Here is a 27,928-nt window from a genome sequence, read left to right as displayed (position 1 = left end):
ACCACCACCAATGTTGGGGGTTAATCTTGCGTCCACCACCACCAATGTTGGGGGTTAATATTGCGTCCACCACCACCAATGTTGGGGGTTAATATTGCGTCCACCACCACCAATGTTGGGGGTTAATATTGCGTCCACCACCACCAATGTTGGGGGTTAATATTGCGTCCACCACCACCAATGTTGGGGGTTAATATTGCGTCCACCACCACCAATGTTGGGGGTTAATATTGCATCCATCACCACCAGTGCTGAGGCTTATTATTGTGTCCACTGCCACAAGTGCTTGGGGTTATTATTGCATCCGCCGACATTCTTGATGCGTTTTGGATGCGTTTCAGTGCCTTTTTTATGCATTCCAGTTCATTTTTTCTCCTCCCCTTTTCTTCAATTTAAATAGGGACATGTGCATTCCGGGTGCGATTTTTAGGGCCGGTGCACACCACAAGAACACTCCGGATACGTTTTTGCTTCCAGTTCACACCACACGCACTTCCGGTGCAGTTTTGATGCAGTTTGCTGTGTTCCAGTATGGTTCTGTGCAGAAATAATGCAGCCTGTTCTACTTTTTTTTTTTCCTGCACTGGACTAGAACTGACTGCCCTGGTGTGAACTTAGGGCCATTGGAATACATGGAAAACACTGCATGCATTTTTGATGCAGAAAAAAAATGCACTGGACTGCATCTAATGTGAACTAACCCTTATTATTTATTTATTATTATTATTTCAGGTACTTATATAGCGCCATCAATTTACACAGCGCTTTACATATATATTGTACATTCACATCAGTCCCTAACCCTCAAGGGGTGTACAATCTAAGGTCCCTAACTCACATTCATACATACACATACTAGGGACAATTCACCTACCAGCATGTCTTTGGAGTGTGGGAGGAAACCGGAGTCCCTGGAGGAAACCCACGCAGGCACAGGGAGAACATGCAAACTCTAGGCAGGTGGCGCCATGGTTGGGATTTGAACCAACGACCCGAGTACTGCCAGGCGGAAGTGTTAACCATTTAGCCACTGTGCTGCTCTTATCGCGTTCCAGTACAGTTTTGCGCTGGAAAAATGCAGCCCATTCGACTTTTTTTTTTCTGCAACCAGAACGCACTGGAACTGCAAGCGCTGATGTGAACTATGACATTGACAACCATATCACCTACTTTCTGTGTGTTTTGGATGCAGAAAAAAAAGCAACTGAAACGCATGGAGTGTGAACTGACCCTAAAGGTTGCATATACTTGACCGTATACAACGTTGCTGCGTTTCTCCTCATTCCTTGTTATATATTACATCCTTTGCAGTCATGTGACTGGGCTTCTTCTAGTGGGCGGGAACAAGTTGGTCTCCATAGAGATGCTGCTTGCTGGCTTGGCCTCGCTGTGGCCGGTCTCCATGGAGACAGGAACTCCGGAAGTGCAGCCGCATGGATCCTCTGTGTGTACAGGAGGCCGAGCCTGTCCTGCCTGTCCTGAAAGAATGGAGGAGCGATCGATTGTCTCAGGTGACTAGCCGAGCTCTCAGTGTTGTGGATGGCGGGGGGGGCTCAGGGGACCTCCACACATGAGCTCTCATGCAGGCCATACATGGATCGAATTATGAACGATTTTTCATCCGAAAATCGGAAACTTAGTTCGCTCGGTAATCCGATGGTGCCATCAATGATTTCAAAAATCGGCCGACCAAGTTCACCCCATATAACAGGTGAAACTTCTGTTCCTTCCAGGTCACGGCTCATGCGCATATTCTTTTCGGGAAAAACGATCGTACGATTTGACCATCATGGAGTCGAAAATCTGTTGTTTTTCACGAATTTTCCAACATTCTAATCACTGAAAAGGGGAGGAACCACGAAAATCGGTCGGTGCCATTGACCCACTAACAGAGCGAAAATCGACCGATTATATTTCGGATGAAAAATCGGTCAAATTTCGGCCCATGTAGGGCTGGCATCAGTCTGTGTTGTGAGAAAATAATATGAAGACGGATTTCTGGAAGCCAATGTTTGTTAGAAATCTGCTCTTTTCCTGCAGATCCCCTTCCAGACCCTGAGGGGACACCAAAGTGCGGTGAGCTGCTGTCACTTCTGCTGCCGCGATACAAAACTGCTAACCTGTTCACATGACCAGACCGCCAAACTTTGGGTAAGTCATCGCCCCGCTGACGTGGCGTCTCTGGCGCCATCACCATTTGAGTCAAATGAGGCCAAGCAAGCATGCAGCAAGTGAAGTTAGCAAAATCTCCTAATGTGCATGCTCCGTCTGGGTCAATCCCTGAGAATTTGAAGCAGGAGGATTAGCATGACAACTAGTCCGGTGGGCTTTTCAGAGAGAGAATAGCAGCCTAATACTTAGCCTAGCAGCACAGTGGCTAAATGATTAGCACTTCCGCCTGGCAGTACTCGGGTCGCTGGTTTGAATCCCAGCCATGGCACCACCTGCCTGGAGTTTGCATGTTCTCCCTGTGCCTGCGTGGGATTCCTCCGGGTGCTCTGGTTTCCTCCCACACTCCAAAGACGTGCTGGTAGGTGAATTGGCTCCTGTCTAAATTGGCCCTAGTATGTGTATGTATGAATGTGAGTTAGGGACCTTAGATTGTAGGCACCTTGAGGGTTAGGGACCTTAGATTGTACGCCCCTTGAGGGTTAGGGACTGATGTGAATGTACAATATATATGTAAAGTGCTGCGTAAACTGATGGCGCTATATAAGTACCTGAAATAAATAAATAAAATAGTTTTCTTTAACCCTTTTACTGCCGTAGAAGCTACCTTAGTAGCAGCGGGGGGTTTAAAAGCGTGGAAAGTGTGTAAATCTGACATGCCAACAGCTGCAGATCGAATGGATCCACCTAAGCCTCCCCACCACCCACGTGCCCCCGCCATGCTTTCTGGGCAGCCAAGTAGAGTGAAGGCAGACTAGCGAAGAAAAAAGCATGTCAAAGGGTGCAGGAAAAGAGAAAAAAAAAAAGTAGGAAATAGAAAACAAAAAAAAGGGATGAAGAAGGAAAAAAAAAAAAAAAGATAATGAGAAGGACAAGGGTGGCCAGTACACATGGGAAGCCCCCAGGGCAACTAGATCCTCAAGTTTTCGCTGAGACAAAGGAGATAAAAGCAGAGGACACCTTTTTTTTTTTTCTTTTTTTAAAGTGATGTTAAAGAGGAGTTCCGCTCATCCTGTCAAAAAATAAAAGTCAGCAGCTACAAAAACTGTAGCTGCTGACTTTTAAAATACAGCCACTTACCTGTCCCTCGGTCCCATGGTGTGTCCCCCGCAGCCCGTTTCACTGGCCGTCCTGTATTCCAGGAGGCCGGCATCTTCAGTGTGGGCACCCAGCTGTGACTGCTTGCGGCTTCACAGCCGGGTACCCACTGCACATGTGCGAGTAGCGCTGCGCTTCATGAATGGTCCTATAGTCTTCTGGGACCTGTCACGTGACCCAAAAGACTACAGGGAGGGAGGACACCTTCCGCTTCCAATCGCCTAGGCCGGGTGTCGGCAACCCGCGGCTCTTTTTCACCTTTCCTGCGGCTCCGGAGCACACTGCCCACCAGGTGACAGGCAATAGGGTCGGCAAGCTGCGGCTCTTTTAATGCAGCTCTTCTGTGTGCCGGGCGCCCGCTGGCAAACATTGGCTGTCAGGATGTAGGCGGGGCAGCCCGGATGTAGGCGGGGCAGCGTGAAGAACTCCTCTCACAGTCCGCCCTGAAGACCAGAACGGCGCGGGAACCCAGCGAGAGGAACGCGCGGAGCAAAGGTAAGTGAATTCACACAATATGGGGAATGAATTACTATAGGGGGGATGAAATACTATATGGGGGATGAATTACTATATGGGGGATGAATTACTATAGGGGGGATGAATTACTATAGGGGGGATGAATTACTATGGGGGATGAATTACTATAGGGGGGATGAATTACTATAGGGGGGATGAATTACTATGGGGGATGAATTACTATATGGGGGATGTATTTTCAGTTTTAAAAATGTTTCTCTCAAAATAAATTTCAATCGTGGTTTTGGCGAGATTTGGCTCAGTCGAAAAAAAAGGTTGCCCACCACTGACCTAAGGCTATGATTGTGATTATGACGATACACTGTGGCCCTGATTAACCCTTTGCTTACTGGGCCCTTAAACCCCCTTCATGACCAGAGCGTTTTTTGCAATATATGCAGTGTCGGATTTGTTTTAAATGTTGCAATGGTTTTGCGGCTCCCAGTCTTTTTTTCCCTCTCGGAAACGGGTCCAAGTGGCTCTTTATGTCTTAAAGCTTGCAGACCCCTGGCCTAGGCGATCGGACCGGAAGTGGAAGCGGGTACCTATCAAATTCAGATACCAGCTCCCCACCACCTCCTAAAGGTGCCAATCCTTATTGGGGAGCGGGGGAACAGTCCTTAAAGAGGAACTTCCCCTTTTGGGTGGAGCTCCGCTTTAAATGTTTCCAGGAAAACCGACAGTTCCCTTTGGCATGAGTGTTAGGTCCGGTAATCATTGGCTGCTCTCACTGGGGTCACTAATAATTGTTTTCATTTCTATCATTTTTAGGTATAATACTGGTGATTTATTTTCCAGGATCTCTCTAGCAGCACTTCTATTTGTGACTATGGAGGAGAACACACGGCTCCTATTTCACAGTGCAGCCAAACACAGGATGACACAAGGTGATCATTGTATCATAAAGGGAATGATCATTTTTTAAAAGTGACTTACTTATGCAAAAATGTGTTGCTGATTGTTATTACATGCAGACACCTAGAGGTACCCATACGTGTACAGCAGCTTCAGTCCCCCCAACTCCACCAGAATACCGAGCTGCTCTGATTGGGCACAGTGCTAGCACTTTTAGTATCCTAACTGAGGGATTTCCGTGGAGGCTGACCATCACTGTAGCAGTTGGTTCTACTACAATGATTGCTGCTATCTTCAGGGTCTCCTGCACACTGACCATAGGGGATTGTTCACTCGGCACTGGCGCCATTCGCAGAATGCCTTGTGTTCTTTTCAATGACTACGACACGTTCTCTGATTGGATTATGGTGGTGGTGATGTCACCAACCCCTGTTTTCCACCTCATCCAATGAGAGAACACTTTATACTCATTAAAAAAAATACAAGGTGTTCTGTGAATGGTAGAAGTCCAAGCAAGTGACCGCCTGTGGTCAGTGTGCAAAGAGGAAGTCATGAGGTACAGGAACCATCAGATCGCAGTTTGTCAGGTTCCCTAACAGCCCGTCAGGTGTGAGATATGCATACTTACTTTGTGCCAAGTATGCAATAAAGATCATACCTATCATTCAGATTTAAATGCTTATTTTCAGTGTGTTTTTTCTTTTCCATAAATCTATTTTTATTGATGTATCTTTGAACCTGAAGATGACTCCAAGAAAAGTCAGTTCCCTAGCACAGCCTCTTCCCTTCTTGCAAGTCATAGCCCTCTTCTTTTCTGGAAGTGTTTATTGTTTGTGCTGGCACAGCTCCTCGACCCCTCCACTCACTTCCTTATATAGTGTTTCATGTAGCTGCTGGGGAGGAGTGAAGGGGAATACTATAGAGCAGTGATGGCGAACCTTTTTGAGCCCGAGTGCCCAAAACTGCAACACAAAACCAACTTTTTTTATTTCAAAGTGCCAACACTTTATCACGTGATCACCGGCAGCGCAGGGTGTGTGCCACTGGGTTCGCGTTCTGGGACACCCTCCCAGAACTAGACAACCACGCTGTAGCCATCTTTTGGCTATAGTATGGTTGGCAAGCAGTTAATCTCACCTCTGGCAGTGTCGGTGTGGCTTCCAACCCAGCAGCTCATTCCCATCCACGCTGAACACGTTGCCCCTGGCTCCGGAGCTGTGTGGGAGCCTCTTCCTCTCTTCCACGCCCATCCCCGGCTACATCACCCCTGGTGCCAGATCCGCATAGGAGCCGTTTCCTCTCGTCCACACCCACCCTGGCCCCAGAGACATGTGGGAGATGTAGTTTGATGGGGGTCCAGTGTGGACGAGATCTGGATGGCCGGTCAGTGTGCGTGGTCCGTGTGCGCTCATCTTCCTCTTCTTCCTGGTGTGCCCACTGAGATGGCTCTGCGTGCCAACGGTTCGCCATCACTGCTATAGAGGGTCACTTGAGTGACAGCTCTCAGTCTGCTGACATCACATCCAATGTGAACATCTCGGTAATTTTGTCTACATATGGGAAGCTTTACAGCTTTAAAATACATTAAATGCACATATGGTCTTATGGGAATATGTTGTTGAAATGAATGATGTGGGGAAACGATCTCTTAAAAGCTACTTCAGGTATGTGTAGGTATCTCTGGGTCTCAAAGTCACATGGTCACTTGGATTTCTCTCCTTTATAGCCAGTTTCTTTGTCTCTTTAAAGTGGTAGTAAAGCCTACCTACATACTAAAATAAAGCTTACCTGAAGGTAAAGTAAATATCTCCGATATTTGCACTGTTTAGGTGATATTTACTAAAGCAGCACAGTAGCTAAATGGTTAGCACTTCTGCCTGACAGCATTACAGTCGTTGGTTCAAATCCCAGCCACGGCACCACCTGCCTGGAGTTTGCATGTTCTTCCTGTGCCTGTGTGGGTTTCCTCCGGGTACTCCGGTTTCCTCCTACACTCTAAAGACATGCTGGTAGGGTATTTGGCTCCTGTCTAAATTGGCCCTAGTATGTGTATGTATGAATGTACGCTAGGGACCTTAGATTGTACACCCCTTGAGGGTTAGGGACTGATGTGAATGTACAATATATATGTAAAGAGCTGTGTAAATTGACAGCGCTATATAAGTACCTGAAATAAATAAATAAAATAAATAGTAGCAGCCGGTGACATCACCGGCACATGTGCATTGCCCAGTCAATCAACCAAAGCCTGCGAACCCTGAAGGAAGACCAAGTGAAGATGGAGGTGCCCACTGAGGTGACAGCGTGCTGCTGGCCACCTTCATTCCAACGGAAGTCTTTCATAATGTGCTAGTATGTGATGCCTACTAGCACATTATGCCATTATTTTGCAGGATAATTTTTTCTTTTTTTTATGGTTTACTACCGTTTTAAAGTCCTTGTATACAACTATGAGGGGGTGTGTGCTCTTGATTCTGTGCAGGTTAGAGGCTGGAGTCGTTTGGTGGCCCTGTGTCCCCTGTAGATCCTCTGGCTGCCTTCTGCCCACTTTATATCTGTCACTCAGTCAGATCTGTCCACTCCCTTAAGTTGGCTCACTTTGTATCCATATAGGGTAGTATGTATCCTGACTATAATTATGTCTCATTTATAGAATGGTCACATCATCCTACGACAAAACAGTGAAGTTCTGGGACCTGGAGACGGGGAAGGTTCATGTATGTATAACTACTTATCACCCATATTTTACTCCTAGATTGTAAGCTCCCAGGATCAGGGCCCTCCTAACCTTCTTGTATTGTTGCTGTATTGTCTCCCGTTATATTGTAAAGCACTGAGCAAACTGTTGGCGCTATATAAATCCTGTATAATAATAATATATAAATCCTGTATAATAATAATATATAAATCCTGTATAATAATATATAAATCCTGTATAATAATAATATATAAATCCTGTATAATAATAATATATAAATCCTGTATAATAATAATAATAATATATAAATCCTGTATAATAATAATAATATATAAATCCTGTATAATAATAATAATATATAAATCCTGTATAATAATAATAATATATAAATCCTGTATAATAATATATAAATCCTGTATAATAATAATATATAAATCCTGTATAATAATAATAATATATAAATCCTGTATAATAATATATAAATCCTGTATAATAATAATATTACTATTTGTTTGCTTGTAAAATATTTGCTATTCCAGCTTTATTTTCTCAGTTATGTAAATCCTAACAATAAACTTCTTATTTGCTCCTTATGGTTTGTTTATGATACCATTCGAGGTGTTTTGTTATATCTGTTTAATAAATACAAAGACCTGGTGATCTAGTCTGAAGTTCAGAGCTGCCCTGTGTCCTCTGTACAGTTCCTCTGTTCTCTCAAAGAGTCTTCCCAATTCTTATCTTGGATTGCAGAATGAACATCCTTCATGTTGTAGAATTCTGAGAGTGGGGAGTGTTTGTGTAGTTTAGTAGAATACACTGGACAGGGCTGACACCACTCTGTCAACAAAAAAAGGATAAACCATGCTGGAATGTGTTTGTTGCAGAGATGTACATGTACTGCATATTTTTTAAAAATAACTTTTTTTTTTTTTTTTTGGACTGAGTAGAGTGGGATTAGAACCCCTCTCAGTTTTATAAAAATCTGTGACCCCATTAGGGAGATTCACGCTCTCTATTTGTCCTGTTTACCATTATCATTGAGAGTGAAAGTAAAAGAAATTCACAAATTTTAGGTTGTCCCCAGAAAAGTGATAGAGGGGCAATCTTCCAATGGAGACACAAGTTGTGGTGACCTGGGGGGCTCCAAGGGATTCCCTTCATTTGCAGGAATAGCTTCTCATTTCCTGTTTTGGCTATGGGACAGGAAGGTAAGGTAAATATCCCAAATGGGACACATGGCAAAAAACCCCCAAAAAACTGACAGGGCTTATAACACTCCATTACTCTATCCAAAATGAAAAAAAAAAGTTTTCCCTAATAGTTCTATTTTTATTTTTCATTTCATTGCATTGATATGTACTTTAATGACCACATTTTCTCTGTTTCCTATTGACTGCGCTTTAAGTTTTTTCTGTATGTCTATGGCCCGAAGAACTGTTTGGATCTCAGAGGTAGATGGAGTTTTTTCACAGCAAGAACTGCAGATTTTGTGAAATCTCACTGGATTTGCTGAATGAAAATCTTCATTAAATATTGTTTGTTGATGTTTTGGCTGTGAATTGCAGTGGTCGGTGAGCTTGGACGGTCTGGTGACATCCTGTAACGTTTCTGCTGATGGAAAGCTTGTGGTATGCAGCGTGGATGTAGACAATGCAGTGTGCATCATTGACTCCACCACGGCCTCCAAAGTGAAATATATTAAAGGTACTTTTTTTTTTTTTTTCATTTTGCTGCTGCTTGACACCTTAGTAGTTATGTGGAGCATCCACATTTATTTGCAAATACCCTTAAAGCTAAACTCTGGGGATTAGACAAGATCTATCCTGACCAGGGGCGGACTGACCGTTTGGAAACTCTGGCACTGCCCGAGGGCCTGGGGTCAGTAGGGGGCCCCATGAGATGCCCCTGGTACCTTTTTCATAGGCTTTTTTGAGTTTGGGCAAGGACACAGGGGCCCCATGATCCCCTATTGCCCGGGGGCCCCATGAGTTGTCAGTCCACCCCTGATCCTGACAGTGGATCCTCTTCCCCCACAGTGCACAGGTTAAACGTAAAGGTGCGGGGATAAGTTGTATTACTTACTCCATCCCTTGATCCAGCAGTCTCCAATGCTCCCCCTTTTTCTCAAAGCTCTCATTTGTGTTCAGTCCCTTGGCGTCATTACATACAGTGCAGTTTTATTAACCCTGCATTGTATAAGGAGGACCTGAGCATATGATCACAGCTGAGTGTGCCTTAGGGAGGTGGTGGTACTGGACTGGTCACATGAATGGAGAGAACCTGCTGGAGCAAGATATAAGGTAAGTTTTACACTTTATCCCTACTCCTCGAGACTAAACATTTATTTAACCCTGGCAATGCAAAGAGTTCAGCTTTAAAGTGTATTTAATCGCTTAACAACGAACTTCTAATTTTTGGTCCCTTTTTGTCTGTAAAATATGCCTGCAAAAAAAAACTATTGATCCTGCCAGAAATTGAGAGTTGTTCTTTGTCCTCTGCGCACTCAAAAAGCCCTTCTATTTCTTATCTAGGGCTACAGAAATGTTAGCCTTTATCTTTTATAGATCTAGGAGTGGGAGTGGTTCAATGGATTTGAAAAAAACAACTGGGTAGGACTGACACCAGAACTGTGGTGTCAGCCCACAACAGGACTTATGAGGTGAGTGCATTTCTGGCAGATCAGTCGGTATTTTCCATACGTGAAGGGTCTTCAATAGGATGTTCATTGGTGGTCAGTGTAGATGTGACCCCTTACATTAGTAGTAAGTTTAGGAGTGACCCTTTAGATTGGTTGTCATCTTAAAAGTGACCCCTTAGATTGGTGGTTAGGGTAGATGTGAACCCTTAGTCTAGTGCTGAGTGTACAAGTGACCCTCTTGATTAGTGGTTAGTGTAGAATTGACCCCTTATATTGGTGGTCTGTGTAGATATGACCCTTTACATTGGTGGCCAGAGTAGATGTGACCCCCTTATATTGATATTCACTGTAAATGAGACCCCTTAGATTGGTGGCTAGTGTAGATGTGACCCCATAGATTGGTGCTCAGTGTAGATGTGACCCCCTTAAATTGGTCAGTGTAGATGTGACCCCTTAAATTGGTGGTCAGCAGGGGTGGACTGACCATTTGGAAACTCGGGCACTGCCCGAGGGCCCAGGGTCAGTAGGGGGCCCCATGAAATGCCCCTGGTACCTTTTTCATACGCTTTTTTTTTTAGTTTGGGCAAGGACACAGGGGCCCCATAATCCCCTATTGCCCGGGGGCCCCATGAGTTGTCAGTCTGCCCCTGGTGGTCAGTGTAGATGTGACCCCTTAGATTGGTGGTCAGTGTAGATGTGACCCCTTAGATTGGTGCTCAGTGTAGATGTGACCCCTTAGATTGGTGCTCAGTGTAGATGTGACCCCTTAGATTGGTGCTCAGTGTAGATGTGACCCCTTAGATTGGTGGTCAGTGTAGATGTGACCCCTTAGATTGGTGGTCAGTGTAGATGTGACCCCTTACTCTAGTGGTGCATGTAGAAGTGACCCCTTACTCTAGTGGTGCATGTAGAAGTGACCCCTTACTCTAGTGGTGCATGTAGAAGTGACCCCTTACTCTAGTGGTGCATGTAGAAGTGACCCCTTACTCTAGTGGTGCATGTAGAAGCAATCCCTTACATTGGTGGTCAGTGTACATGGGGCCTCTTACGCTAGTGGTGAGTGTAGAAGTGACCCCTTAGATTGGTGGTCAGTGTTGATGTGACCCTTTAGATTGGTGATCAGTGTAGCTGTGACCCCTTACTCTAGTGGTGCATGTAGAAGTGACCCCTTACTCTAGTGGTGCATGTAGAAGCAATCCCTTACATTGGTGGTCAATGTACATGGGGCCTCTTATGCTAGTGGTGAGTGTAGAAGTGACCTCTTAGATTGGTGGTCAGTGTTGATGTGACCCTTTAGATTGGTGATCAGTGTAGCTGTGACCCCTTACTCTAGTGGTGCATGTAGAAGTGATCCCTTACATTGGTGGTCAGTGTACATGGGGCCTCTTACGCTAGTGGTGAGTGTAGAAGTGACCTCTTAGATTTGTGGTCAGTGTAGATGTGACCTCTTAGATTTGTGGTCAGTGTAGATGTGACCCCTTAGATTGGTGGTCAGTGTTGATGTGACCCCTTAGATTGGCGATCAGTCTAGAATGCCCCCTTAGATTAGTGGTCTTTGTACAAGTGACCCCTGACATTGGTGATCAGTGTTGGTAGGAGTTCAATTTACCATTGCTGTCTTCTCAAAGAATCCCTTGCAACCTTTGGAGAAACACAGGATTCCATACTACATTGGTTGAGAAAGACTGCCTTAGATTAGTCCCACCCAAGGTCATGAGAAAGCTTGCTGGACCCAGATCCTAAAGGAAAAGGCCAAAGGGAAGAGTGCTAACCACTTAGCCATTGTTTTTCTGATTCTTCACTGATTTCACCAGGCTCTGGGTATCATTATGTCCGTTGGTGGGTTATTTTCATCTATTTTGGGGTTTAAAAAGTACAACCAGGCTGGCAATGAAATACCCAACTCATCCCCTTTCAGAGGCGATCGTGTCCTTTACGTCATATAGAATTTAAGCTTTTAATATCATTGGTTCTTCTCAGACCAGCACACATCCACTATAACCCGATGCTGCTTTGACCCTGAGAGTCAGAGGATTTGTTCAGTGTCATCAGACAGAGCCATCAAATTGTGGGATGTGATCGCCCAGCGCACCACCATCAACATAAGTGGGTAAGAAGAAACACAAGCTTGTATTCAGTATTTTTCACTCCAGTGAAAACCATCTCTTTATCTTTATAGACTGGTGTATTTTTACTACAACTTTTGAGATGTTATTGTAACATTAACCTCTTCCCGTCCTGCCCATGCCGATAAATGGCCAGACGGGAGCGCTGCAGATGCAGGGGGATGTTTCTAAACGTCCCCCCTCATCCATTGCCTGTGAGCGCTCCTCGGGAGCACGCAGCAACGCAATCTGTGACCGCTGTGTCCGCCGGAACACAGATCGCTTTACGGGACCACTGTGTGAGGTCCCGATTCATGTGATCCCTGATTAGTCAATCAGTGATCACATGAACAGTAGTAAACAAGATGTTACTTCCTGACATCATTGCTTACTACGTGTGAAATCTGTGAATGATCACCGAGATCACATGGTACAAGGCTATTCACACCAGTTTTTTACCATGTGACAAGCTGTGACCAATCACAGCTCTCAAAGTATTTCTCAATGGCTGCAGGAATGCAGCCAGAGAGAAATAGAAATGATTGCTTTTACAGCCTTTATGGGTGTAAAAGCAATCAATGTAAAAAAAATCATCACCCCCCATAGATAATACACAGGGGCGGACTGACCATTTGGAAACTCGGGCACTGCCCAAGAGCCCTGGGTCAGTGGGGGGCCCCATGAGATGCCCCTGGTACCTTTTTCATAGGCTTTTTTGAGTTTGGGCAAGGGCACAGGAGCCCCATGATCCCTTATTGCCCGGGGGCCCCATGAGTTGTCAGTCCGCCCCTGGTAATACAGTGTCACTATGGTGTCTCTGTACTGCTAGGGTGAAAGTATGGAAAAAAAAACCCAGTAATATAAAAGTGTAAAAAATATTTTTGAAAAATGTTTTTATAAACTAGTTTGTGTTATTTTTTTTTTTTAACCAGAAAGATAGCTGAATACATTTTGGCCAAGATTTATGAAGAAAGATTATTTATTTGAAAAATTGTATAAGAAAAACACTTTCTTTTCAAAATTTTTGGTGTTTTTCATTTATATAGCAAAAAAATTAAAATCCCAGTGGTGAATAATACCACCAAAATCAAGTTTTATCTGTTTCCAAACAAATGCTAAAAATGTAATCTTTGTTCAGTGTTGCATGACTGCGCAATTGTTATTCAAAGTGTGATAGCACTGAAAGCTGACAATTTGCCTGGACAGGACGGGGATGAAAGTGGTTAATGTGATACAAAATCTAAATTATTTTTTACCCTAATGCATTTCTTGCATTAAGGTACAAAACATTTTTAGTTTCCCTGTGTGAAGGGGAAGAGAGGGGAGAAGAGATCAGCCTTGTGCCGGCCTTCATCTCTTCTCCCCTCACTTCCTCTTCACACAGAGACTCGAACAGCAGCCCAGTTTATTTTGTTAATTCTTGACCTTAGCGCGGTCCAATTTTGAAATCTATAATAATTCTCTCGTAGAGCACATGGCAATGTTATTTCAGACTGCGGCTTCAGTAACAATGGGCGCTTACTCTGCACGGCCTCCTGGGATAAGAGTATAAAGCTTTGGGACATTAATGCTGGGGAGTACCGCCACCATGGACCGGATACTCTCCTTCATGCACACAGCGGATCTATCAGCTCCTGCGCATTTTCAGATGATGGTGAGTCATTTAATGCAATTTTCCTTGTAAGTGTGCCTGCGTGGGTTTCCTCCGGGTACTCCGGTTTCCTCTCGCACTCCAAAGTCATTCTGGTAGGTGAATTGGCTCCTGTCTAAATTGTCCCTAGTATGTGTATGTATGAATGTGAGTTAGGGACCTTAGATTGTACACCCCTTGAGGGTTAGGGACCATAGATTGTACGCCCCTTGAGGGTTCGGGACCTTAGATTGTACACCCCTTGAGGGTTAGGGACTGATGTGAATGTACAATATATATGTAAAGCGCTGTGTGAAGTGACGGCGCTATATAAGTACCTGAAATAAATAAATAAGTGCAACGCCATTGACAGCACTGCAGAAATTGTTGAGAATGTTTTATGCAGACCATAGATGGGTCGAAAATCGGCCAATTTTTCTTTAAAAAAAAACAAAAATCGGTCGTTCAAGCGGCCGACGTTACCAGCAACGGTAAAAAAAATCGGCCGATTTTCAACCCGTCTACAGCTGGCAAAAAGTGTACCTGCAGAGAGCTCCGCTATTTCTTTGACAGTTCTTTGACATTTATAGCGGTTGCAACAATGTATCTATTTGTATCCATTTAGGATAAAGATTTTTTTTTATTCGGAAACAAATAGATACATTGTTGCAACCGCTATAAATGTCAAGGAACTGTCAAAGAAATAGCGGCGCTCTCTGCAGGGACACTTTTTGCCGGACTGGAATTCCTCTTCTTCTTCCTCCTCTTCTTCCTCTTCTTCTTCCTCCTCTTCTTCATCCTCTTCATCCTCTTCTTCATCCTCTTCTTCATCTTCATCCTCTTCTTCATCCTCTTCTTCATCTTCTTCTTCATCATCCTCTTCTTCTTCTTCTTCTTCCTCTTCTTCTTCTTCCTCTTCCTCTTCTTCTTCTTCTTCCTCTTCTTCTTCTTCTTCATCCTCTTCTTCTTCCTCTTCATCCTCTTCTTCTTCCTCTTCTTCCTCTCCTTCTTCTTCATCCTCCTTCTTCATCCTCTTCTTTCCTTCATCCTCTTCTTCTTCATCCTCCTTCTTCATCCTCTTCTTCTTCCTCTTCATCCTCTTCTTCTGTTTTCTTCTTCTTTTTGTCTTCCTCTTGCAGGTCACTGCTCATGCGCAGGTTTTTTTATCGGTAAAAAGATCGGCCGATTTGCCAATCATTGCTGCAAAAGTCAGCCAATCTGCAAAATCGGCTGAATTTTTTCCAACTTTACCGATAAAAAATCTGCCAAAATACCGAAAAACGGCTGAACAATTAGCCCACTAACGATCAGAAAATCGGCCGAAAAATCGGCCGATTTTCGACCCAAAAATCGGCCGATTTTCGACCCATCTATGGCCTGCATTAGAATCTCCATCAGCAACATCCGTGTACAAAAGAATCCTTACTGCTTATTTCAGTAAAGCTGGCCATACACTATCCAATCTAATTGTTCAATCTCTGTACAATCTCCTTTAGTATTACCAAAACTATGTAATATGAGAACGCTTCTAAGCAAACTATTCAATGTGTGTCAACTTCATTATACACAGTAATTGATTGGCGGGTCTAAAGGAGATAGTTTAACCACTTGACCATCCAGAAGGATTTACTCCTTTCGTGACCAGAGCACTTTTTTCCTGTTCAGCACTGTGCTACTTTAACTGGCAATTGCGTGGTCATGCAACATTGTACCCAAATGAACCTTATATCCTTTTTTTTTTTTTTTTTCTCACAAATAGAGCTTTCTTTTGGTGGTATTAGATCATTGCTGGGTTTTTCGTTTATTATTATATAAATGAAAAAAGACTGAAACGTTTGAAAAAAAAAACAGAATTGTCTCTACTTTCTGTAATAAAACATGTCCAATAAAAAATCAAATTTCTTCTTAAATTTAGTTCAAAATGTATTTTGCTACATGTATTTGGTAAAAAAAAAATCCCAATAAGTGCATATTAATTGGTTTGTATGAAAGTTTTAGCGTCTACAAACAATGGTATATATACTGGAATTTACTCAGCGATGTGCTATACTGGTAATCGTGGTGATCAGCAACTTATAATGGGACTGTGATAGTGTTGCGGATAATCTGGTGCTAGCTGACGCTGGCTAGAAGGGACACTGACATCAATAGTGACACTAATACAGTAATCAGTGCTAACACTGTCACTGTACTAATGACACTGACTCAGGAGCGGACTGACCATTTGGAAATTCGGGCACTGCCCGAGGGCTCGGGTCAGTAGGGGGCCCCATGAGATGCCCCTGGTACCTTTTTCATAGGCTTTTTTGAGTTTGGGCAAGGACACAGCGGCCCCATGATCCCCTATTGCCCGGGGGCCCCATGAGTTGTCAGTCCGCCCCTGCACTGACTGGGAGGGGCTAAACATCTAGGGGCAATCAAATGTGTGAAGTGAACCTCACAATGTGTATATGTGTGTAATATGTGGTGCTTTTACTTTATCATCTGGTTGTTTTTTTTCCCTGCTTTGCAGGGAGTAGCAACAGCCAGATCGATGTTCCCGTACACAAAGTTCTGTGCTTTTGTAAACACAGAACTCTGTATATGATTGGACACTGCCAATCAGCTGATTTCAGCCAAAATCATTGACTGAAGTCAGCTGCCAAACTCCCGCTGTGTCCAATCACAGCACGGGTCGACACGGGGCACAACCATGCCTGCTTCAAACCTGATAGAAGGCCGATTACGTACATGCAGCTGCCGCCCGATAGCAGTATATTCACTGTGAGTGGCCGGCAGGTAATCAGATTATATAGTGTACAGCCAGCTTAATACAAAGGCAAGGGCAAAGCACAATAAATATAGCATCTAGTAACATTTTCACTTTTTTGAGGCTACAGATGGAGAGACATTGGATTGGTTGCTAAAGGTTATTGCTCTTTCCTTGGACAAGTGTGAACGGGCCTTTTCACTAACCAATCATCGAGTATTTGTCTCCTGTTTCTCTGTCTCCTTAGGCTCCACTCTTGTATCCGGAGGGTATGACAAAACGATCGTTGTGTGGGATGTGAGTTCAGCATGCAAGAAACTCGTCCTCAAGGTATTTCATGAGATTATAAGGGTTCACCATGGAAATTCCAATATTTGCCAAAATTGCTTCTACGCCATTTTATACCTAAACTACATACTGTATATACTTTTACCTAAATGTCTGCTAACCCCCAACCAAAGTGTGTGAACCCCCCTCCTTCTCCCAGCTGCTTGGAGCTTGAATGGAACCCTATACTACAGATCTTTATTTCTTTATCCATCCCCTTTCAAGTACGTTTCAAGTACCATTAACCTCCTTGGCGGTATGATTATTTCCGATTTTTTTTGTGCTGAAAGCGGTACCATTTTTTTGCATGGAAATATGTAGTTTTTTATTGTAGGCTGTAATTTTTAGGAATAACTCACTGAAATCTGTCCGAACAAGAGTCTATTAAACATTCCGGATATGATAAAATTTGAAACACAAAATCATAAAATATAATTTAATAAATAATCATAAAAAATAATAATATAATAATAATAAATTTAATTCAATAATATAATCAAACCAAAAACACTGAAATTTGAAATACAGAGGCAAATTCGCACATCGCTGAGCAAAGTCGCAAAATCGTTTTCAGTGTCTGATGACGAATTTCCCCCACAAATCATCACTCAATTCTGCAAGTGCTTCTGATTTACTATCGTTGTTCTCTAGCCGGTCTAAAATCGCTTTTGACCTAAAGGGACGCTTTTTGGACGCCATGGACTTTTCTAAGTTTCCAGGCAGAAAGAACAGTCAAAATGCAGGCAGGGCGCAGGACAAAGCACTCGGGACAAAATGTTTGTGAAATGCATTGAAACAGCAATGTTTTACTATGTAATAATCATTTTTAAAAAATGACATTTTTAAAAATTTTTAAATTTGCCGCCGGTTCCGGCACCCGTACGTCCTGACGTCACAGGGACCGGAACACGGAAGCCGGATGCCGGCATCGGCCGGAGGAGATGGCTGGGGACGCTGCAGGGGACACATCATGGGAGCGAAGGACAAGGTAAGCGCTGCAGGGACTCCCTGAGCAATGCCGCATGGTAAGCCTGAGTGTAGCTCATTGGATTCAGGTGTTCCAATCCCCTCCATGGACACAGGTGTATACAATCAAGCCCCTAGGCATGCAGACTGCTTCTACAAACATTTGTGGAAGAATGGGTCACTCTCAGGAGCTCAGTGACTCCAAGCGTGGTCCCGTGATAGGTGGTCACCTGTGCAATAAGTCCATCCATGACATCTCCTGGCTACTAAATATTCCACGCTCAACTGTTAGTGGGATTATAACAAAGTGGAAGCAACTGGGAACAGCAACTCAGCCACCAAGTGGTAGGCCACGTCACATGACAGAGCGGGGTCAGCGCATGCTGAAGTGCACAGTGCGCAGAAGTCACCAACTGTCTGCAGAGTCAATAGCTAAAGACCTCCAAACTCGGTGTGGCCTTCAGATGAGCCCAACAACAGTGTGTAGAGAGCTTCATGGAATGGGTTTCCATGGCCGAGCAGCTGCATCCAAGCCTTACATCACCAAGTGAAATGCAAAGCGTTCCAACATGACTGCGCACCAGTGCACAAAATAAGGTCCATAGAGACATGGAGGAGCCAGTTTGGGGTGGAGGAACTTGACTGGCCTGCACAGAGTCCTGACCTCATCCCCATAGAACACCTTTGGGATGAATTAGAGCGGAGACTGAGAGCCAGGCCTCCTCCCCCGACATCAGTGCCTGACCTGACAAATGTGCTTCTGGAAGAATGGTCCAACCTTCCCATAGACACCCTCCTAAACCTTGTGGACGGCCTTCCCAGAAGAGTTGAAGCTGTTATAGCTGCAAAGGGCGGGGCCAACTCAATATTGAACCCTACGGACTAAGACTGGGGGGCCATTAAAGGTCATGTGCGTGTAAAGGCCGACCGACCAAAACGTTTTGCAGTTTAGTGTGTATGTGTATATATATATATATATATATATATATATGTGTGTATATATATATATATATATATATATATATATATATAAATAATGTGTGCGTGTGTGTATGTGTGTGTATATATATATATATATATATATATATATATATATATACATACTTTTATGCCCATCCTTACCTTACGATATTATCCCCAACCTTGTGAGCGAAACACAACACGTCACATCAAAGGAGGAGTTAGCCCCAGGTGGGGACTCCTTGTCCATATGAGCAGAAGAATAAAGTTGCCAGCAACTGAATTTATGGAGTGCTTTCTTCTTTCTGGATGGTCTGGTGTATGGAGCATACTATGAGTCCCAGGCCTGACGTATGGTACCCAATGTATATGGATGGTGACCCATATGGGCTTGGGAGCAGCATGTTTTGTATTTTATATACATGTCGCTCGGTTCAGATTTTCTTCTACCTTAAAGGAATATGTGATTATACTTTGCATGATACTTATAACCTCAACTGCTTTTGGTCACTCCGCAGGGCCACACAGATTGGGTGCTGGACGTGGCGCTGAGCACTGATAAGAAATGGATTGTGTCTGCTTCAAAGGTGAGCAACCTTGTAGCTGCTCTCTGTGACCTTTATATAGGGCAACTGCAGAGTATATTCAGTCAGTGTAGACACATGGGAAGCTGTGTCTATAAGGTTTCTGTGCATAGCAGCTGGGTTTGTAACATGAAACACACACTGTATACTTTTCACTGGAAACAACAGAGAGGACACGCTGGGGCAAACATGACAGACACTAACTACTGATTGCACAGCTGATGATTTCTCTGCCATGTTCTGTTCAAATAAAGTTTGCCATAAAAGAGCAGTTCCCCTTCAATGACTGTAGCGGTTTCAGTTACAGAAGTGATTTCAGATCTCTCTGTGCTCCTGTAGGATTCTATGCTAAGACTGTGGAATATAGAGAATTGCGAGGAGATCCCTGCCGTGATTGAGAACAAGAAAGCGATTGGTCCCCGACTTGCCCAGGTGACATATTAATAGATTTTACAGAAGCTGTTTATACATGATGTGAATGTTCCCTAATCTGCCACCAGTGCACCCCAAGGTGGGCAGATCTGTTCCAGAGAAACATGGATGGGGAGATATATCTGCTGTAGTATACACTTCATTTCAGCCAATGCATGACTGTAGGGCCTTCATTAGAAACCCTGGGGCCCCAGACAGGCTATCTGACAGTCCCCTTTCCACAGAGCTGCTGTGCACACAGTCCAGCTGTCTTTGCATAGGCCCCCATGCCCCTGAAAAGAGATAACAAAAGGCTCATCTCTCCAGTGTCAGCAAATACTGAAAGGAGAATCTTGGGGTTGCAAAAAAATTAAATAAAAACATATACTCACCTCTTTGCTGCAGCATTGGTGTGATGCTGCAGCTGTCCTACATCGGCTCTAAGACTTGACTCAGTTCCCAGTCTGTTCAGAGCGGAGAGCAGTGACTGTCAGTCACCACTCTTCGCGATGCTCTTGCAGCGCTCACAGGAGCAACAGGTAGAGGAGCAGACTGGCACAGCTGTGTGCTGAGAGGCAGAGCCAGCAATCAATTAGGCTTCTGGACGAATTCTGACAAAATTGTTTGGATCTTTCCAGAACCTAGGACGGTTCTACCACATCAACTGATAGCATGCTATAACTTGCTGTCAGCGGATCCTGGGTCACAGGAGAGCAAAATAAGTACACTCCTGTGACCCGCAAGAGACGTATGTGCCACCTTTTGCAGTTCCCAGGAAAATCTTGCCCCATAATGCACAATGATTGTGCTGTGAACTGTCCAGTACGACACTTCAAAATATGCAGGTCTCCCCCTCTCCTCCACTGCTAACTGATTGCAAAGGGAGGTAGAGGTATGCTTGCCCAAAGGTAGCCCCTGCCAGGTCCTGGCTCAGCTGATAACCCAATGGGGCCTGGGCCTGCTATGGGAGTATTGCCTGTACCCTCCTATCGGTAGCCATGGGAGACTTTGTGAAGGGCCATGTTTTCTACAAAGAAAAGTGAATGGTTGACACCCACTTGTATAAACCTCACCCTGCAGGCTGGAAGATCTCTGTGTGTAAAGCCTAGGACTTGGCAGGAATGTTTTTATTTCCTCTTAGCAGAGCCATTTACAGCTTGATTCTTTTCTGACCATCAAAGGAGGACAGAACAGGATTGACTCATCTCTGGATACAAATTTAATGGTGTCAGTGCAAACATTTTGAGCAAAACTTTACAGTAACTGGCTTGAAGAAGCTGCAATGTAAGCATCAGGACAGCGCTGCTTTATTCATGATTAAAATGGGGCAATTTACCTGGCCCAACAGGATAGGAGGCCTGCCCACCAGGTCCTGAAGTTCTGCTGCTCGTCACTATTATCGGCACTCTTCTGCTCAAATTGATATAATGTAGGTGGAGTTTGAGAGGAAGGTTGCACTGCATTAAATTACACCAAGGATCTCCAGACTTTCTAAACAAACATGTCATTCAGAATTTAGAGGGGGCCAGACTGTGGCCAGTAGGAGTAGAAGAGGTCCTGACGTCAATGGAAAAAACCACTAACACCATCTTTGGTATTATAGGGAGGAATTGTGCCCCTTCATTGGTGTCCGTGGGAGGAATTGTGCCCCTTCGTTGGTGTCCGTGGGAGGAATTGTGCCCCTTCGTTGGTGTCCGTGGGAGGAATTGTGCCCCTTCGTTGGTGTCCGTGGGAGGAATTGTGCCCCTTCGTTGGTGTCCGTGGGAGGAATTGTGCCCCTTCGTTGGTGTCCGTGGGAGGAATTGTGCCCCTTCGTTGGTGTCCGTGGGAGGAATTGTGCCCCTTCGTTGGTGTCCGTGGGAGGAATTGTGCCCCTTCGTTGGTGTCCGTGGGAGGAATTGTGCCCCTTCGTTGGTGTCCGTGGGAGGAATTGTGCCCCTTCGTTGGTGTCCGTGGGAGGAATTGTGCCCCTTCGTTGGTGTCCGTGGGAGGAATTGTGCCCCTTCGTTGGTGTCCGTGGGAGGAATTGTGCCCCTTCGTTGGTGTCCGTGGGAGGAATTGTGCCCCTTCGTTGGTGTCCGTGGGAGGAATTGTGCCCCTTCGTTGGTGTCCGTGGGAGGAATTGTGCCCCTTCGTTGGTGTCCGTGGGAGGAATTGTGCCCCTTCGTTGGTGTCCGTGGGAGGAATTGTGCCCCTTCGTTGGTGTCCGTGGGAGGAATTGTGCCCCTTCGTTGGTGTCCGTGGGAGGAATTGTGCCCCTTCGTTGGTGTCCGTGGGAGGAATTGTGCCCCTTCGTTGGTGTCCGTGGGAGGAATTGTGCCCCTTCGTTGGTATCAGTGGATGAAATATTATTATTATTATTATTATTACTACGAGTTTATATAGCGCCAAAGGGTTTGCTCAGCGCTGTACAATAGGGGGGACAATACATGGCACAGTACAACAACAACAAACAATGTACGAGGGGTAAGAGGGCCCTACTCTTACGAGCTTACAATCTAGGATAGTGCCTCAAGGGTCAGATATAAAAGCAAGCAAAGGGACACAGTTTGGAGAGCATTGGATTACACTAATGGGCCGTAGGGCATGAAAAGCAGGACTGGTGGTAGCGGGGTGTCTGTCCTATTATGACATTGTGGGGGAACTACCTCTGATATAATTTTCCTGGGTCCTCCAATTTCTTAACATGGTACTGATCAAAGGTGCTTGTTGTTACTCCCATGCTGGCGAATCTTGGGCTACCAGTAATCCGTCATTCCCTCTTCTCGATGCGACTTTGAACATTGCCCTGCAGCTCTATGGAAGGTAGGAGTGCGCTGTTTTGGAGAGGGGGTCACCATTGACGGCAGTGATGGGTCTCCTATCCTATGGTTGGTGTTTTCTGAGCCTAACCACCCTGTGTGTCCTTCCAGTGTGAAGAGTGCCAGAAGCCTTTTCCCATCATGCACTGGGACAATACTAACGTCACCCACAGATGTGTTTTTTGTCGCCGTTCCGCTCCTTCTGGAGACATCCTTCGCCTCATGCCTCCAATCGTCTCTACACAACTGGAATAAAACATTTTCTACTATGATTGTGTTTGTGTGCATTTGTAGCTCTTATTCATCCCACTCCCTCCAGACTGAACCCGGCCTGAGGAATGGTTTTTGATTCATATGAACTTTCATAAAACTGACACCATGGGTGTATGTTATAGCCAAAGTTTATATTTGCTTTTCCTGGTGCCTGTCTCCCCCTCATCAATATGCTAATGAGATTTTTAAATAAAACCTTTCCGTTTTCAGTACATATCTTATGTTAGATCAAGTGATTTCATCACTGGGCCTCTGTACTTCTAAATGCAGTGTAGGCGGATCATGGCTGGTGGGAGGGGCCAACTAGGTGGTGGAAATATGCATCTTCAGTAGGGCGATCTGTATTTATATAAATGTAACACAAAGCTGGTCAAATGTAGTCTCAGAACTGCCATCCATGCTGTTCCACTGATGCACATGTCCATCTGCTGATGTGTTTGACGTCCTGAAAATACAGATAAACAAAACACTGTAAGGCAGGCCATAGACGGGCCGTTTATCGGCCGAATTGTCGGCCGATAAACGTAAAATCGGTCGACGCCGTTGCCGATGCTGCCACCATCGTCCACGAAATACGGCTGGTTTTTGTGGATTTTCCAGCATGACCGATAAAAGTAAACGAGACGATGCATGAAAAACAGCCGACAGGCGGGCCCCACTAACTCTGTGAATATCGACCGATTTTTCGTGCTGACAAAAAATCAGCCAATAAATGACCCGTCTATGGCCTGCATAAGGCCCCTTTCACACAGGGCAGAATTGACTTGCTCAGTGTGGGATCTATCCGCTGATCCCCACCCCCCCTGCTGAGCAGACCAGGCAAATGATTGGTCAATGTCCCCTCCACTTATGCACAATGGATACAGCCTGCTCTGCTCTATGGGCAGTGGGATGTTAGTGGACCGGCTGTCTGTTTTAACAGGGGTGTCAAACTGGCCACCCTCCTGCTGTTGCAAAACTACAAGTCCCATCATGCCTCTGCCTTTGGGAGTCATGCTTTTAAAGCGGAGCTCCACCCAAAAGAGGAAGTTCCGCTTTAACAACTGCTCCCCCGCTCCCCATTAAGGATTGGCATTTTTGGGGGGCGGGTACCCGAATTTGACAGGTACCCACTCCCACTTCCAGTTTTTTTTGCCTAGGCGATCGGAAGTGGAAGGTGTCCTCCCTTCCTGTAGTCTTTTGGGACATGTGACAGGTCCCAGAAGACTACAGGACCATTCATGAAGCGCAGCGCTACTCGCGCATGCGCAGTGGGTACCCGGCTATGAAGCCACAAGCTATCACAGCCGGGTGCCCACACTGAAGATGTCGGGCCTCCTAGAATACAGGATGGCCCGTGAAACGAGCTTCGGGGGACACCCCACGAGACCGAGTGACAGGTAAGTGGCTGTTTTTTAAAATTCAGCAGCTATAGTCAGGGGTGGACTGACAACTCATGGGGCCCCCGGGCAATAGGGGATCATGAGGCCCCTGTGTCCTTGCCCAAACTCAAAAAAAGCCTATGAAAAAGGTACCAGGGGCATCTCATGGGGCCCCCTACTGACCCTGGGCCCTCGGGCAGTGCCTGAGTTTCCAAATGGTCAGTCCGCCCCTGAAGGCTACAGTTTTTGTAGCTGCTGACTTTTATTTTTTGGCTGTGAGTGGAACTCCGCTTTAAGAACATTCCTCTGAATTTCTAATCATTAGTGCAGTCAAAGTGACGGTCATTCCTGATTGCAGTGACAGGAAAATTTGAAGGAACGGTGGAAAATTTTTCTTGAGCAAATTTCTAGCAGTGGTTTGTTATTTTTGTTTATTTTCATTCCAAGATCAAATATTAAAAGCAGACGACATCTTGAAGTATCAAATATTAAAAGCAGAAGTATTTTCAAATGACATTTATCAAGTCATCGAATGTACTGAAAATTTTCGTAGTAACATTCGTTTGCAAAGCCAGCTGAATTCACACTTGGGGGTCTGCTTTAAAGACTAAAATCCTATAATAAAAAAAAATTAACATTTGTAATATTTTTATCAAAACAAAGCAATTAAATTACACTTACACAATTTAAATAAGTCATGAATATTATTATTCCTTCATTTTGATCCATTCTTCCTTCCTTTAGGTTGTAAGCTCCACGAGCTGGGCCCTCCTGTTCCTTCTGTACTGAAATGTATTGTAATTGGACTGTCTCCCCTTATATTGTACAGCGCTGCGCAAACTGTTGGCGCAATATAAATCCTGAATAACAATTCTTTCTGCTTTCTTGTACAATCCCATGTATTGTATACTAACTGCAGTACCAAAAACCACCAGCAGCAGCACCCCATGTAACAGGCTTGTTGAGGCTGGAACAGCGTGCGGCGCCGTGGCTTAGTTGGTTAAAGCGCCTGTCTAGTAAACAGGAGATCCTGGGTTCGAATCCCAGCGGTGCCTTGTGGAAGTAATTTTTATTTTTTATATACATTTTTTTAATGTTTTCCTTACCTAGGAGTAATTTAGGAACTCCTTTGATACTTTAACAATTTTTTTTTTTTCTCCATGGCAAGCCATAGGTTTTTTTTTTCCTGGCAGTCAATGAAATCTATATTTTAGGATATATTTTTTTTCATTTGCACAAAAACTTATTTTAAATTTGACCTGGACCCTAGCAATGCTGAAATTATCTGAAATTGATAAGAAATGATTATCCTAGTAAATAAATTGCATCTAGCGAACATGTAACTGTCTGTATACCATACACAGAACCAGTGAAGCTGGTGAAGAGCATCACCTAGTGGTCAAGCGAAGGTAACACAGCCTTCTGTGGTTGGGGTGGAACAGAGCCAGATAACTGCTAAAAGATTGATAATGATTGATGAAAGCAATCTGTATGATAGCTACACCTGCTTCAATATTTTTAATTACATTTTATTTTCAATTTAATTCAAATATTAAATTAGACCTGGGATTTATTATCCTTTTAAGAGATATCTAAACTCAAGTACCAAAGTTTAACTTGTGCAGATCACCAGTCTTCAGAACGATTATCAGAGGATTGATCAGTTAATTTGTTGATCTTAATCGTAATACAAATGAAAGTACCTCTAAACCCTAAAACTGAAATATATTTCTGCTTACCAGTCCTTAGATGTGACACCTGCTTTAGTTTTCTTTTTTCTGTCCAGGTACATTTTCTGCAAATATACCAAAATGCCTGTTGACCCTGCCAGGAATCTAGTGTCCTTGTCATTTCTGGTGCACTGAATGAAATCTCAAACAATCCTTTAATACTTCCAAGCTATCATCTTTGAACTACCGTATTTTTCGCTCCATAAGACGCACTTTTTTCCCCCAAAAAAAGGGGGAAAAATGTCAGTGCGTCTTATGGAGCGAATATAAAGCGGCCGGTCCGGTATTTTTGCGGCCACCATGTCAGGATACCGGGCCGGCCGCTCAGCTCTTCTCTCCTGCAGGGCCTTACCTGTTCCTCGCTCCAGCGCTGCACAGTCTTCCCGCGCTGGCTTCTGTGACAGCCGGGTGCCCACTGCGCATGTGCTGCGCTTTGTGAATGATCCGCTGTCTTCTGGGACACATGACAGGTCCCAGAAGGTGCCGGACCATTCACAAAGCGCCGCGCTTCTCGCGCATGTGCAGTGGGCACCCGGCTGCCACAGAAGCCGGCCCGGGAAGAAGAGGGAAGGACAACTCCGCGGAAGTGGGAGCGGGTACCTGTCAAATTCAGGTACCTGCTCCCCCTCCCTCCCCAAAGGTCAGCAGTCTCTGGTCATTCCCTGCACTGTCTGCAGTCTCTGGTCATTCCCTGCACTGTCTGCAGTCTCTGGTCATCTCCTGCACTGTCCGCAGTCTCTGGTCATCTCCTGCACTGTCCGCAGTCTCTGGTCATCTCCTGTACTGTGTCCGCAGTCTCTGGTCATCTCCTGTACTGTCCGCAGTCTCTGGTCATCTCCTGTACTATGTCCGCAGTCTCTGGTCATCCCTGTACTGTCCGCAGTCTCTGGTCATCTCCTGTACTGTGTCCGCAGTCTCTGGTCATCTCCTGTACTGTGTCCGCAGTCTCTGGTCATCTCCTGTACTGTGTCCGCAGTCTCTGGTCATCTCCTGTACTGTGTCCGCAGTCTCTGGTCATCTCCTGTACTGTGTCCGCAGTCTCTGGTCATCTCCTGTACTGTGTCCGCAGTCTCTGGTCATCCCCTGTACTGTGTCTGCAGTCCATTGGTTCAGAATATTTTTTTTCTTGTTTTTCGCCTCTAAAACCTAGGTGCGTCTTATGGAGCGAAAAATACGGTACATAATAAAATAATAAAACACAGTACAGCGCTAAAATATATATATATCCTTCAAGGTGCCTTAACAATAAAAATGAATGACGTTCATGGATAAATGGTTATAAATATATATAGAAATGTTCCAAAAGTGACAATATTATTATTATTATTATACAGTATTTATAAAGCGCCGATAGTTCGCTCAGCGCTGTACATTACAAAGGGGGACAGAACATGTGACAGAACAATACCAATACAATGCAAAACATGAGGGGATCGAGGGCCCTGCTCTTTGGAGCTTACAATCTAGGAGGGAGGGGATGGTGGTACAGGAGGAGATAGCTGTGGGGGATGGGGTGGTAGGAAGAGTGGAGGAGGTCGGCAAGTTAGCAGGGGGTGGGGTAGGCTTCCCTGAAGAGATGGGTTTTCAGGGTGCGCCTAAAGGAGAGGAGAGTAGGTGGTAATCTGATGGGTTGGGGCAGGGAGTTCCAGAGGATGGGTGACACCCTGGAGAAGTCCTGGAGGTGGGCATGGGAGGAGGAGACCAGGGAACTAGAGAGAAGGAGGTCTTGTGAGGAGCGGAGTGTGCGTGCTGGGCGGTACTTGGATATTAGGTCGGTGATGTAGTTCGGGGCAGTATGGTGGACAGCTTTGTACATCAGTGTTAGGATTTTGAATTTGATCCGTTGCGCAATCGGAAGCCAGTGGAGGGATTGGCAGGGGGGGGTGGCGGAGATGGAGCAGTTGGAAAGGTGAATGAGTCTGGCAGCCGTATTCAGGATGGACTGAAGCGGGGATAGCCAGCGGCGAGGCAGGCCAGTGAGGAGGGAGTTGCAGTAGTCGAGTCGTGATATGATGAGGGAGTGGATGAGCTGTTTAGTGGTTTCTGGGGTTAGGAAT

The 27,928-nt window shown here is 44.9% G+C and overlaps 1 protein-coding gene and 1 non-coding gene across 2 annotated transcripts; both read left to right on the top strand.

Moving 5' to 3' along the window:
- The first annotated feature begins 1,418 nt into the window (after window positions 1-1,418).
- WDR88 (WD repeat domain 88) lies at window positions 1,419-22,776 on the top strand. The gene is made up of 11 exons (XM_089667838.1): window positions 1,419-1,511; window positions 2,041-2,151; window positions 4,582-4,670; window positions 7,292-7,355; window positions 8,902-9,040; window positions 11,955-12,084; window positions 13,549-13,733; window positions 16,706-16,788; window positions 19,230-19,298; window positions 19,635-19,727; window positions 22,619-22,776. The coding sequence occupies exons 1-11, from the start codon at window positions 1,434-1,436 to the stop codon at window positions 22,760-22,762; spliced, it is 1,185 nt and encodes a 394-aa protein (XP_089523964.1). The 5' UTR covers window positions 1,419-1,433; the 3' UTR covers window positions 22,763-22,776.
- A 2,346-nt stretch (window positions 22,777-25,122) lies between these two features.
- On the top strand, window positions 25,123-25,196 carry TRNAT-AGU (transfer RNA threonine (anticodon AGU)). Its single transcript has one exon. It is a non-coding gene; the product is annotated as a tRNA-Thr (tRNA).
- Window positions 25,197-27,928: the final 2,732 nt, after the last annotated feature.

The sequence above is a fragment of the Staurois parvus genome, unplaced genomic scaffold (assembly GCF_062004578.1).
Source record: "Staurois parvus isolate SC_StPar_1 unplaced genomic scaffold, SC_StPar_1.0 ptg003601l, whole genome shotgun sequence".
NCBI lineage: Eukaryota > Metazoa > Chordata > Amphibia > Anura > Ranidae > Staurois > Staurois parvus.
The sequence above is the reverse complement of the archived record's forward strand: the minus strand, read 5'-3'. Positions and strand labels throughout refer to the sequence as shown.

Bases quoted from the DNA above. Each gene is read 5' to 3' on its own strand.
- WDR88 (XM_089667838.1), top strand. From the start codon at position 1,434: ATGGATCCTCTGTGTGTACAGGAGGCCGAGCCTGTCCTGCCTGTCCTG. The intron at 4,671-7,291 runs GTGATCATTGTA...TCTCATTTATAG, and splicing joins CAAACACAGGATGACACAAG to AATGGTCACATCATCCTACG. The intron at 9,041-11,954 runs GTACTTTTTTTT...GGTTCTTCTCAG, and splicing joins CAAAGTGAAATATATTAAAG to ACCAGCACACATCCACTATA.